General features: G+C 52.0%; 2 protein-coding genes across 3 annotated transcripts in view; both read right to left on the minus strand.

Annotated features, from left to right (window-relative positions):
- Window positions 1–515: 515 nt before the first annotated feature.
- On the minus strand, window positions 516–4,982 carry LOC105815038 (chromosome unknown open reading frame, human C12orf43). The gene is made up of 6 exons (XM_012650162.1): window positions 4,813–4,982; window positions 3,849–3,891; window positions 3,568–3,666; window positions 2,858–2,931; window positions 2,247–2,337; window positions 516–1,681 (listed from the first exon to the last, which is right to left on the minus strand). The coding sequence occupies exons 1-6, from the start codon at window positions 4,961–4,963 to the stop codon at window positions 1,312–1,314; spliced, it is 828 nt and encodes a 275-aa protein (XP_012505616.1). The 5' UTR covers window positions 4,964–4,982; the 3' UTR covers window positions 516–1,311.
- A 1,513-nt stretch (window positions 4,983–6,495) lies between these two features.
- OASL (2'-5'-oligoadenylate synthetase-like) overlaps window positions 6,496–12,818 on the minus strand; it is a 13,366-nt gene continuing 7,043 nt past the window's right edge. Inside the window, exons 4-6 of one of the 2 annotated variants that reach the window (XM_012650165.1) lie at window positions 12,205–12,446; window positions 9,568–9,715; window positions 6,496–6,544 (exon numbers count right to left, since the gene is read on the minus strand). In XM_012650165.1, coding sequence (XP_012505619.1) covers window positions 6,527–6,544; window positions 9,568–9,715; window positions 12,205–12,446 — 408 coding nt within the window. In that variant the 3' untranslated portion in view covers window positions 6,496–6,526. Of the gene's footprint in view, window positions 6,545–6,853; window positions 7,952–9,567; window positions 9,716–12,204; window positions 12,447–12,818 lie in introns of those variants that run through there. The other variant, XM_012650164.1, reaches the window with a different exon arrangement.

A 12,818-nucleotide genomic window follows, 5' to 3' on the forward strand; every position in this document is an offset into this window, starting at 1 on the left:
CCAGGTCTGAGCCGCTGGCCGAGCTGAGGGCCCAGAGGGAGAAGAGAGAGGTGAGCCCCGCGCGAAGGAGCCACCCGCCTGGACAGGACTGACACCCGGAGGCTGGGAGCCTGGCTGGCTGAGGGCTGGGGTCCGGGCTGTTGGTAGCCACCCCGAGGAGGAGTCTGCGGTCCTGAGCACCGCCGGGAAGGACAGAGCAGCTGTGTGAACCCAGGACCTCATCTTGGGCCTGCTGCGAAGGACCTGACCCTGAACCGCCTGCGCCTGCGGAAAGAAAGGGGAGAAGCAGCGCCCCCTACAGCTTGCAGCCAGCGAAGGGCAAACCTGTACATTTATTTAACTTTTAGTAAAGTCAATAAGAAATGTACTGAAACTTCTTAATTGTCCACATAGCACCCCAATGGGGCCTGGGCAGGCAGAGGGAGGCTGAGGCAGGCCTGGGGCCTGGAGAGGGCAGCCGGGCTCCAGCCCACACCCCCACGCACCCCACGTCTCTGCTGTTCCTGCTCTGCTGAAACTCTGACGATGAAGGATGAAGCCAGAATTTTTCACCTTAACCTTGAGCTTCTACTCCTTGCAGAAGACCCTTGTTCATGAAACCTCGTCCGCAAGTGCTGTGTCCCCCTTCCTGACGCCTCGAAGCGGGGGTGAAGGAACAGGTCCCAGGGACAGGAGGAGGAGGTTTATTTCAAATGTTTCATTAAGGTTTGGCACTGACAAGGAGGCAGCACTCAGATCGCCCTAAGTTTTGTGGTGGGTCCCTTGACAATTTATTTTCCATAATCTGGGTGCCTCAGAGATATCGTTGTGCCCAGTAAATTCACAAATGTGGAGAAAGAAAATTCTGGAAAACCAGGGGGGGAAAATAACTCTCTTCTTTTTCAGGCAATTCTGTCAAGTCTATGTGGGTTGAGGGGAGGAAACAAAAGTTTCTCTGGGCGGTGGCATCGTGGGGACCCGTTCCCTCATTTTCTACAGATGGCTTCTCACGCCAGGCTGAGGAGGTGGGTGGAGGAGGTGTCCCACCTCAGACAGTTCCGGGGAGATGGGAGCTGTACCACTTGGCCACTAGTCTCGACTAACCGGAAGGCTCCTTCTTCCCGAACATTCCCATGGAATGTTCTGGTACAACAGGCTTCTTACCCTACAGCCACATCTTTGTCCCGACCCTTGGGCAAGCCCCCATCACGACCAGGATCTCACGGGCAGAGTCGGGACGTGCCAGCCAAGTCCTTGCACTTGGAGAGAGAGGTGCAGCTTGGAAACGCCTGGCCCCCGGCGGGCGGCTGGGCCCTGCGCCCACAGCCGGGGTCAGTTTGCAGGCTCGGCCGCAGCACTCTTGGCTGGTGGGAGTGGAGAAGGCTCACCGGCCTTCTTCACCTTTTTCTTCCTTTTCTTCTTTTTGGTCCCAAGCGACACCTGGTCCCCATTGAGCTCGCCTGGCTCCTTTTCCTGCTTCCGGCCGGTGGCCCCGCTGTTGCTGCTGGAGGAGGTGGCTATTGCGGAGTCGACACCGACCACCTTCTTGGCTTTCTTTTTCGACTTCTTTTTCGACTTCTTTTTCCTTCCCGCCCCCTCCTCCACCCCGACAGGGCCGTGCAGGGCTGACTCCTGCAGGATGTCGGATGCCGACACGGCTGCCTCCCGGCACCGCCGCCACTCCTCGTCGCTGTCCTCGCCGCTGCAAGGGGAGGGCAGTCTGGTTGGCTGGCGTAGGGATGGGGCCCCAGTGCGGCCTCTCATTGCCCTCCCTTGGTCCAGGCCACCGGAAAGAGGCCCCAGACGAAGGCAGGGAGAGAGCTCCGGCTTGGGAGGGAGGCCGACCTGGGTTTCAACACCGCTTCTCTGCTTGCCAGCCCTGTGACCTCATTAAGTGTCTTAACCTCTCTGACTCTCAGTATCTTCATCTATAAAATGGGGAATCTAAACGGAGCCCAGGCCTCACAGGGATGTCTCGGGAGACTCAACTGCAGCCTTCCAGAAGCCTCTGACCTGACTTGGCAGCTGGGATCCCCTCAAGTGCCCTGATAAAGTGAGGTGCCTGGCCCAAGATGGGTGCACAAAAAGCAGTGAACATCCAAAGCCACCCCCAACCTCTTGCTGGGTGCACCATTTCTCGAGCTGCCTGCCAGGGCCCCTTCCTTGGCCTGGACCTGCCTGGAGTCTGCCTGGCTATTCCAGGGGACCGGCCAGGACAGGAGAGGAGCAACAAGGAAGGGACGTGAGGAGAGAGGGTGAGTTCTCACCTGGAGCTCGAGGGCTGTCGCTTTTGGCGGGGTTTGGGAGAAGCTTCCTTCTCAGGGCCCCCGGGGACGGATGTGAAGAACAGGCGGAAACCTAAGGTTCAAAGGGGCAGAGTCAGCACCGCCAGATGCCAACCCCCCTCCCCAGGCGCTCCGGGTGCACAGGCAGACTTGGGAACCACGGTCTAACTGCAAAATGGTGCCCTCTGACGAGAGGCGTGGATGGGGCGCTTGAGGGGATGCCAGCTGCCACATCAGGCTGGCCAGTCCTTAGAGGCTTCTGGAAGTCAGCAGTTGAGCTCTTACCTACGGCAGCCTCCACAGTGGCAAAATGAGTTGGCCTGGGACAGATGGACTCAGAGGGGTGAGTCTGAGGAGTGTGGCAGTAAAGAGCTCCCGCTCAGGGCTAGACAGAAACAAGGTCACCTCAGGCAAGTGACATCGTTTCTCAGAGCCTCAGTTTCCTTGACTGTAAATGGGGGTCTCATCATAATACCTGCCTCACGGCGGAGGCTGAGTGCATGAAAGAACAGACCCAAACTGTGTTAACTAGCTACAGACGCACAGTAGGTGCTTAATAAACGAAAGCTGTTATCGATAGTATAATTACTCACCATCATCCTCCGAGGTGACTTTCTGTACCTCAGCTTTTCTTGGCTCCTTCACTACTTCCGAGATGGTAATGACGCTAAGTGGAGAGGAGATGGTTGATTTAGGATGACATTCTAGGGAATAATTTTTTTTAAAAATTTAAGATAAATTTTTTAGGTGGAGGGCATAGGGCCATGCGATCATAAATGCAAAAGCGGACAGCACACTGGCCTGGCAAGAGGGCTCGTGCGTACAGCCAGCCCCCGCCAACTCGAACTGCAGTGAGTGCTTCATTTGTTTCAAGCCCACTTTATTCCAGAAAGTGTCGAAGAAGTTTTAAAGATACTCATGGTACAACAAAATGAATACAACCTCAAACAGGGCAAAGAGAAATGAGGAACGCCGACCTGAGTCTTTTACGGACTGGATTTTCAACCTGTGCTGAGAATGTGAGACGGAGAACTGGGTGGTGCAGGGCCTGGGACACGGAAGGCACCCAAGAAAGAACTTGACCCTTCCTCGCCCTCTTGTGGCAGGAATGAGCTCTCGCCTCTCGTGGGTTGGGAGCAGGGGCTTGGACCCGCGGTGACGTGTGGTTTATGAATGCAGCGAGGGGACGCGTGCCACGTGCTTGCCGCAGCGCCTGCTTGGACACACTGCACTCCTGGCTGACGTGAGCCGTGGCTGTCTGAATTACCAAGGGCAGGGGAAGAGGAAGTACGCTTTTGGTTACCTGTCCAGTAAGGCTCCCAGTTTCTTGGCCACGTGGGCTCGGAACTCAGGGGTGGTCTGCAGCTCGTTGCCATCTTGTTCGTGCTCATCCACCTTGTGCCTGCGACACACAAAGGGACCTCACTTCCTGCCAGCTCCCAGGCTGCCCCCATGCGTGCAGGGACTATGTGTGTCTTTGTTCACTTGGATGTCCCAGGGCTCTAGCCTGGCATCTGGCACAGGCAGGGGATCGATCTGTGTTGAATGAGTGAAAAGAAAACTCGAGCCCACAGTGTACGGTACCTGAGGCTCGGGTGGGAGGTTGGCAACTGGTTATTTGCAGCACCTGTGGAAAGATGAAAATTGAGGCATTTATAGAGGAAACAACAATGATGACATCTGTGGTGTGCCAGGCAACATCTATTGTGTGCCAGGCACTAAGCAATTCACATGTATAACTCAGTGAATCTTCCCAACAACCCCATTAGAGGGATCACTGTTATCCCCATTTACAGAAGAAGAAACATCAACGAAAAATAAAATAACTTGGCCAGAGTCAGATAGCTACTAAGCAACAGAGTTGGGGACAAGGACTCAGGGCATCTGGCTCCAGGACCCCCCTTCTTACCCTCGATGCTGAACAGGCAAGTCTCTGTAAACGAGATACGAAAATCTGTAACTTCTGTATGGGATAAAGTAACAGGTATTGCCAAAACTACTGTGGCTTGTTGCTCACGAGCACGATGGAAAGAGATGCTAAAGTTCAGTTAGAGGGTAATGAAAAGTAAAGATGCAATATTTTTCCATTCCAAATTCAAGGACCCACCGGATTCTATCCATGATTAGGCATCCTTATGTTGAAGGGTTTCGGATTTATTCCCAGGGCACTAGGGAGCCACAGTCAAGAGCTATGCATTGGACACAACTGTTGGCAACCTCAGGGTAGGACAATGTGTTGCGGGGAGGGAAAGGCTGGATGCCAGAATAATGCGAGCGAGCTGTCGCAGTCATCTAGGAGAGGTGACCACCTTGCCAGTGTGTGGCAGTGAGACCAGACGGAAGGAAGCAGAGTCAAGAGACATTTCGGTGCCTCAGTTTCCTCGACTGAGATAATGAAATAACCCTCCTTGCTGCACCTGTCTAAACCTCACCCAGTCCCTGGAGCTCTCTCGGGGAAGAAAGTGGAGTCCCAGTGACTCTGTGCACCATCCACCCTCTCGGGTCCCGGGGGAGGATCCCACGCCCTTCCCTGAACACAGTCCCCTACCGGCTCTTGGTTTCTCCGGCCCCCGCGGGCGCTGCTCCAAGCCCCAGGCCGGCATCGCGGCCTCCCGGCACCGAGCCAGCTCCTCCGCATCGCTGCTGCTACTGCTGCTGCTGTTATCCGAATCGCTCATGGCGCCGTTGAGCGCCGCCATCTTGAGCCACCGCAAAGAATTGTGGGGAATGCCTCCATTAACGACCCCCACCGCACCACCCCACGTGAGAGCGGAGCAGCGCGGGGCATTGTGGGCATTGTAGTTCTCAGACTCATGCCACCATCGGTCATGAACTGCTCTGGGGGTGAGGGGTGGGGAGTGCGCGGTTCTCAAAGGTGAGGACTAGAAGGGCCTAAGAGATCAATTTCTCCACTCTTTTCTTGATAAAGAGACCTACAGAGGGGAAGGGTCATCTCCTAAAATCACACAAGGAGTTAATGATAGAACCACAGTTTGTTTCCAGATTTTAACTCCATGTAGTTTAGACATTATTCATTTATTCTAGTAATTCCCAAATCTGCCTGGGCATCAGAAACACCTTAGGGAGCTTGTTAAGCTGCAGACTGTTGGGTCTTACAAAAAAACAACCAGATCAGAATCTCTGACAGGTGGGTCCCAGGAATCTGTATTTCCTCCAAGAGCCTAGCCTTAGGGCCTTGCTACTCAGAGTGTAGTCCATGAACCAGCAGCGTCTATAACACTTGGGAGCTTGTTAGACGTGCAGAGTGCCGGGCTCCGCCACAAAACTACTGAATCCGAATCTGCATTTTAACAAGATCTTGCAGTGATTTGTGTGCACATTAAAGGCACTGTCCTAGGTGATTCAGATTCACAGTTTGGTCTGAGAAACACTCTAGTTTTCTAGCCCAGGACTTCCCAACCCTGCCTGTACATAGGAAACATCTGGGGAACTTTAAAAACAAGATTACTGACTCCTAGGACCCATCTAAGACCAAAAAATTAGAATCTGTGGTTAAGATACTCCATAGTGAAGAATGGACAAAATTACTTTTATTTGTCTTTAGAATGCTTTGTTTCATACTTTATCTTTGAAGATGAGTGTGTCAAAAACTTTATTAAAGCCAGGCGAGGTTGTATGTGCCTGTACTCACAGCTACTTGGGAACCCGAGGCAGGAGAATCACATGAGCCCAGGAGTTTGAGGCTGCAGTGCACTATGATTGCACCTGGGAATAGCCACTGCACTCCAGCCTGGGCAACACAGACTCCAACTCCAAAAACAATCTAACAAGAAACTTTATTAAAATAGACTCTCTAGCCTTGGGCTTTTTTTTATCCCAAAAAAGAGGGAGCTGACTGGTATGGTCTGAATGTTTGTGTCCTTTCAAAAATCATACGTTGAAATTATCAATGTAAAATAAACCACAGAGAGATTGATTCTCCAAAAAAAAAAAAAAGAGTTTATTTGGGAATTGCAATAGTAGTCCATCAGAAAGCAGGGCAAAATGGGAAGACAAAAGGAAACTTTTTATTGATTGGTTGGAATAAACCTGATTACATGACATCTTTTGATAACAAAGATGCTATTATCTTCCTAAAGACTCTGGACTATTATGTACTGTTTGTGCGTGGGTTTCACGAGTTGAGGGGAATTTTTACACTGCATCATCCTCAATCTCCCAGACTTTGCCCTTTTGGTCTCAGTTTCTCCATAGTCCTCATTTCCCAGAGTTGAGAGGCTCAAATGATTAGGCAATACCCACTAGGACAGCATTAGCACCTATGGAAATAAACAAAGAAGAGCATCTAAATGAGAACAAGCAAAGAAAGTCTGTCTTTTTTGTTGTTGTCGTTTTATTTTGTTTTTTACAGACAGGGTCATCCTCTGTCACCCAGGCTGGAGTACAGTGGTGTGATCATAGTTTGCTGCAGCCTCGAACTCCTAGGTTCAAGTGATCCTCTTGCCTCAGTCTCCTGAGTAGCTGTGACTATAGGCGCTTGCTGCCATGCCCAGCTAATTAAAAAAAAATTTTTTTTAGAGATCTTGCTGTGTTGCCCAGGCTGATCTCAAATTCCCAGCCTCAAGTGATCCTCCTTCGAAGTGCTGGAATTACAGATGTGAGCCACCATGTCTGGCCACAACAAAGGCTATTTATGTACAACTTGCTGTTTGCAAAGGAACTAGCCACCATCCCTTGCTTTGGACAGAGACTCAAAGGCAGGCAGGGGAATGGGAAATTTTTCTAGCGGAAAATGGGGGAGGCTTCAGGTATCCCCTGATGGAGGTTGTTTGTGTGGGGAAGCTGTCAGCAGTGCTTACTAGGAGTTGGGCTAGTCTTGTGGGTGGTTTGGGGAGCTTATTTGGTTTTCTCTGGTTGTCCCTACATTGGAAGCAGGGTAAGGCTAGGGTGGGGAGTTAGAGAAGCTGGCAGTTATTGGCCAAGTCCTGATGGTTTGGGGTTGGTTGCTGCAGAGGATTGTAGGTCAGAATTCTGTTGCTGCATGTGGTCTGGCCATTGTCTGTTTGCATATTTAGTCTCTCGTACCGTTCCTTATTCCCCTACAGGCAGGGCGAGGATAACTATTTATAACACTGGCGAAGACCTGGGCCCTCCCCAGAAGAGAACTGGAAGGGTGGCCGATAGCATGAATTCTGCATTAGATGGTAGCAATGCACAGAGAAGTTTCCCAGAGGAAACTAGCTGGCTGGAAACTGAGCCTTCACGGAGAGGACGAGGGTGTCGCTGTCCTGGATGCCATAGTATCCCAGACGCTGCGAGTCGTGCAGGACTTCGCCTTGGAACTGCAGCTGCTGCTGCTTTGTGGGCAGCCCCTGCCGGTATTCGATCTGCCGCTTCAGAGCCCAGACGACACTGTTGAGCTCGATGGCATAGGCGTGGCTCCCGCCATCGTGCTTCTTCACAAACACCTGGATCTCGGTGGACACGGTCTCCAGCCGAGAGATGCGGCTGTTGAAGAAGATCCCATAATCGGCCAAGCAGCTGCGACTTTTGAGGAGCTGCCTCTCGCTGCCCGGCTCCTGGAAGGACAGGCGCTGCAGGCCGGAGTAGGCTGCGCTCCCCTGGATTTTCTCTTTAATCGTCTTTATGGACTCATAAGGGTTCACCCAGAGGGTCAAATCTGGGAAGCCCCACCGCTCCACTGTCACCTCGATGTCTCGCGCCCTCTGGTGGAAGGGAGAGGGAAATGGAGAGGGGTTCAGTCCATATTCTCTGTCTGATGTGCAAAAGTTCCCTTCACCTGTCCTCATCTTTCCAACAACAGCAGAAACACAGCAGCAACGTTTAGGGACAGCCAACCACTTTCCGGGTCTATCCTGGGCACCCTCCATACTCTTAACACATTTTATTCTCACAGGAGCTCTGGGAGGCTGGTTCTACTACTGTACCCATTTCACAGATGAGGAAATTGTGGTTGAGCAGGGTTTAAGTAACTTACTAAGCAATCAGACCCAAAGGGAGTGGGGAGCACAGCAGGTGTGTGAAGTGGGCTTGGTGACACTCCAAAGTGTGTGTTCCGGCCACCTCCAGAGGTGGTGCTCCCCGGGGCCTGACAGTGCCGGGTGGCTGGAGTGCACCGCCTGGAAGATGCTGGGGAGGGCGGGGCCTCTCGCCTAGCATTCCCAAGTCCTCTGATTTGCCAAGTAAAAATCTTTGCACAATGGTTTTTATATTCGGGAAAAATCCAGAGCCCATCGGTGGGTCCCCCGTTTGTAATCTGTGTACCTTTGTACAGAGCTTCTGAGTTTGCTTCTGCCTCGTGCTCCAAGCAGCTCGGTCTCTTGTTCCTGCACACACCTTGCTTATCTCCACCTCCCATCCTGTGCCCCTGAGCCCCGACCCCGGCCCTTGATCTGGAGGGTCTTCTGTTTTGAGCATCTACATCCCCCTCCCTGGCCTTTAGGGCTCTCACCTCAACCCCTAACTTCTTCAAGGAATCTTCTCTGGTGACTTCAGAAAACATTTATTCTCTGTTTCCAGAGCCCCACAAAGACCTGGGTGTGAATCCTGATTCTGCTGCCTCTTAGCAGTGTGACCTTAGTTAATTAACTTAACCACTCTGAACCCCAGTTTCCTCTTCTGTAAAATGACAGTAAAAGTAATAATAAACATAATGATAACACTTGACCTTCCTACTTTGCAGAATTGTCCATGAGGATCAACGGACACAGTCCCTGGACAAGCACTTTGCAAATTATAAAGTGCCATGTGAATAAAATAGATTATTATGATCTTTGTCTGTACCCTAGGTTTGGTGTCATATAATGTTACTGGGCATTTTTTGTTTTCTGAGTATCTTGTCTTCGTGGGTAATTCTCTGTAGCAGTTTTACGCAAATTTGTTTCATGGACTTGTTTCCTAACAGCCTAGGGTGAGTTCCTTGAGGGTCAGGGCCACGTCCCAGTATTTCTGCACCCGTGTTGTCGCTAGGCCCCCACCCCCACCGGCCCCGAGCTCAGTGCTGGCACAAAACAGCTGACTGAGTTGACGCCGCTGGGCTCAGCTCTTGCAAAGGATGCTCAGGAGCACGGAACTGATTCTCCAATAGGTTACAGGAAAAAGAAAGGAAACGAGAACAAGAATTTAAAGATAAGGAACTTGAGGCTCAGAGAGCCACAGAATTTTCCCGAGTTCACAGAGCCGGTGGGTGGTGCAGCCGAGCCTCGACCTGTCTGACTCTAACGTCCCGTCCTCCATCGGCGCAGACGTGAGTAAGTGAACACTACCCGTTTAGCTCATTCCGAGCTGCAAGCCCTTGACAACCTGGAGAGGACCCCGTTACCTTCGTGTTCCAGCGGGGGACCGGCGTCTCCCAGTTGTCATAGCAACAGTCCTGTTTCAGGCACTGGGCGGCTCTCTGAGCAACAATGTCCCATCTGTACCCTTCCGCCACATTGTGGGTGGGGTCAGCTGGATCCAGGATGATGGGCCTGCAACACAGGGAGAGGGTGCCCAGGCTCCGGCTGGCTTGCAGGCCTGCAAGCCACAGAGAAACCTTCTCAGCTGTCGTCTGTTCAAGCCCCTGGGCATCTGCTGTGCCCAGAGCCCAGGGCTGTCAGGCCAGGAGGGCCCCAAAACGCCGCTGCAGAGTAACAGGGTGGAGACGACCATATTGCCAAGAATTTGTCTCAGGGAGAGCACGCGAGGTGTTTGCAAGGAATTTTGGGGGTTGGGGAGAGTGAGGTCTAAGAGGCCACTGGAGCAATACCACATGTCCACTCGGGCAGGGGGGCCTGTCAAGTTCACAGCAGGCTACACGAGTTTGAGGTCAGAGCTGCTGCATTGCTTTGGATAGTGGTGAGACCCCCGCCACTGACTACTGAGCTTCATTGAAGCATTGGGCCAAACCCTGTGTGAATTAATCTATTTTAATCCTTAAACAATTCTATAAGGTAGGGAGCATTATTATTATTATTATTATATGTTTTTTTAAGACAGGGTCTTTCCCTGTTGCCCGGGCTGGAGTACAGTGGCATCATCATAGCTCGCTGCAGCCCTCAACTCCTGGGCTCAAGCGATCCTCCTGCCTCAGCCTCCCGAGTAGCTGAGACTATAGGCATGCGCCACCACATCTGGCTAATTTTTCTATTTTTGTAGAGATAAGGTCTCCCTCTTGCTCAGGCTGGTCTCAAACTCCTGGCCTCAAGCGATCCTCCCACCTCATCCTCCCAAAGTGCTGGGATTACAGGTGTGAGACACAGAGCCCGGCCGGGACTATTATTATTCTTGTTGTTGTTATCATCCCCATTTAACAGATGAACAAACTGAGGCACAGAACTCCCTAAGTTCTCACAGCCAGTAAATGGAGTTCTGACCCACAACGGAGAAGAGTTTGGGCTGCCTCCAAGTGTCTCTCCTCTAGATAAATGTTGAATGAATATTTTAAAGGATATTGGCTTGCAGGGGGTGTCATGACTTGCTTGGGCCACTTGGGATGACTGCTTGGCATCTGTCGTGCCAAGCCCACGATTGAGACCCAGCTTTTGCACTCCAGGAGCTTGTGGCTTGGGAGGGAGCTGCAACTTTATCTACGTGATAGAGCATGATACAGGCTACTGGAGTAAACGGGACACACTAGGCTCCAGGCTTGCTCCTCCCAACTTCCCCTGCTCCCTAGAACAGCCCTGCATGAAACAATCAGGGGGCAGAGCCAGGCTGTCCTATGGGGTGGGGGTCACCTGGCCCAAAGTGGCCCATTCTATTCCGTTGGCAGGCAGGTGACCTACCAGGTGACCTAACGAACAGGACTTGTGCCCAATGATCAAACTGGTTTCCTCTGGGGTTTGGACACGGGGATGATGGAGGTCCCTCATCCACTGGGGGCAGAGGGAGCAGGACAGATGTGGAGAGAGAAGAGCTCGTGGGCCATGAGAGAAAGCAACAGAGAGAGAGGGCGTCTCAGGCCCCGATGATTTCCCAACTTCAATTTTCTGGGCATCCTTATAATAAATCGTCTTTTCATAAGGAGACCTATCTTTTCTCTCTTGCAAAAAAAGACCCAATGCTCACATAACGGAACACTAAAAATTCTTGTGACTTCGCTTGCACTGGCCTAGACCTTCTAATGTAACCAGTTGTCTAGGCTGGGCTCTCCCAGAAGCAGATCCCCCGGTAAGGATTCGGCTTATTTGGAAGGAGATTCCAGGAGGCACTAATAAGGGAGTGAGACAGCGAGACAGGGGATGGGAGGCAGCCAATAAAGGGTGAGTGTCAAGGTAGTGACCACCGTGGTCAGCCGGAAGGGATCTCTGGGAAACAGCGTGGGCGGGACCCAGGGTCCTTCCACCGGAGGGGCGAGGGAGCCGGGGTGTTTGTCCACCAACTCCTGCCGGATCGGGTGGAGGGCTGCGCTCAGCGTGGAGCTACTGGTTACAGGAAAATTCTCAGGCAAAGGGACACAGGTGCTAACAGTTGGAAGTTGAGCCAGCCTTCATCAGAACAGTAAAGGCCAAGGGGCATCAGTGGGGTGCTGACAGCGTGCGCTATGGCAGTGAGCATTTATTTGGCATCTACTGTATGCTAGGTTCTGTGGATCCATAACATATATTTTGTCTGGCTCTCACAACAGCCCTGCATTGTGGGTACCAGTTCATTCCTGTCTTACAGATGAAGAATCAAGGCTCACGGCGGTGAGAAAATGTCAGAGCGGGGATTTAAACTTGAGTCTCTGAGATGGTTTCCATTTTCCCATGCTATCTCTACAAACCTCTGAAATGGTCTTCTGAGAGCAAGAGGGTGAAGGTGGGGTGGCTTAGGGAACTTGGAAAGGCTTATACCCCTCAAGGCTCCCAGGGACTTTGGTAGGCCACCAACTGTGTCGGTAAGACACGGTGGCAGTCTCACGACTTAAGAAAGCCAACCTGTGAAACCCTATGCCACGTGTCCCTCAAATCTCTGTGGGCAAGCAGTGGTCCGGTACCTCTCTTTCTGCAACTGTTTTCTGAGAAAGTCCTTGATGACTGGGTTCTGGGGTGTGTAGTACGTGGTCCAGTAGATGCAGAGGAACTCATACTCCTGGAGCAGCTCCATCACAGTGGCGAGGCCTTCGGCCAGCATGAAACGCTCATCCCTCTGAGCCCCCGTTTCCCAGGCATAGATCGTCAGGAGCTCGAGAGCATAGGCAGGGGGAAGATTGGCTCTGGGGCACCTGGCTTTCACGTACTGTTGAGAGAGACAAGAAGGGAAAGGGAGACTCCAAGACTCAGGGTAAGGATGGCGTTGGACCAGAAACTGGGAAATCCAAGTTCTAGTCTCAGCCCTGCCACCTACTGGCTGTGTGACCTTGGCCACATCACTTTCCCTCTCTGAGCCTTGGTTTTCCCATTTTAGAATTAAGGGGCTGGATTAGTCCATTGGGCTTCACTATGTGTTTGACAGATGTAACTCCTGCGTGGGGTTATGAAGAGGTGGCCCAAGCAGTGAGCACACTGGGCTCTGCCACCATCATTCCAGCCTAAGCAGCCCTATTTTAATCTATTTTCATGTATTGAGCTTCTGAGAAAGGTTTCTTTTAAAGAAAGGGCTTCGGCCGGG

The sequence above is a fragment of the Propithecus coquereli genome, unplaced genomic scaffold (genome assembly GCF_000956105.1).
Source record: "Propithecus coquereli isolate 6110/MARCELLA unplaced genomic scaffold, Pcoq_1.0 Scaffold314, whole genome shotgun sequence".
NCBI lineage: Eukaryota > Metazoa > Chordata > Mammalia > Primates > Indriidae > Propithecus > Propithecus coquereli.

Coding starts and splice junctions, on each gene's coding strand:
- LOC105815038 (XM_012650162.1), bottom strand. CDS start 4,963: ATGGCGGCGCTCAACGGCGCCATGAGCGATTCGGATAACAGCAGCAGC. Junction 3,892..4,812: donor GCCGGAGAAACCAAGAGCCG/GTAGGGGACTGT, acceptor ATCTTTCCACAG/GTGCTGCAAATAACCAGTTG. Junction 2,932..3,567: donor CTGGGAGCCTTACTGGACAG/GTAACCAAAAGC, acceptor CTCTCCACTTAG/CGTCATTACCATCTCGGAAG.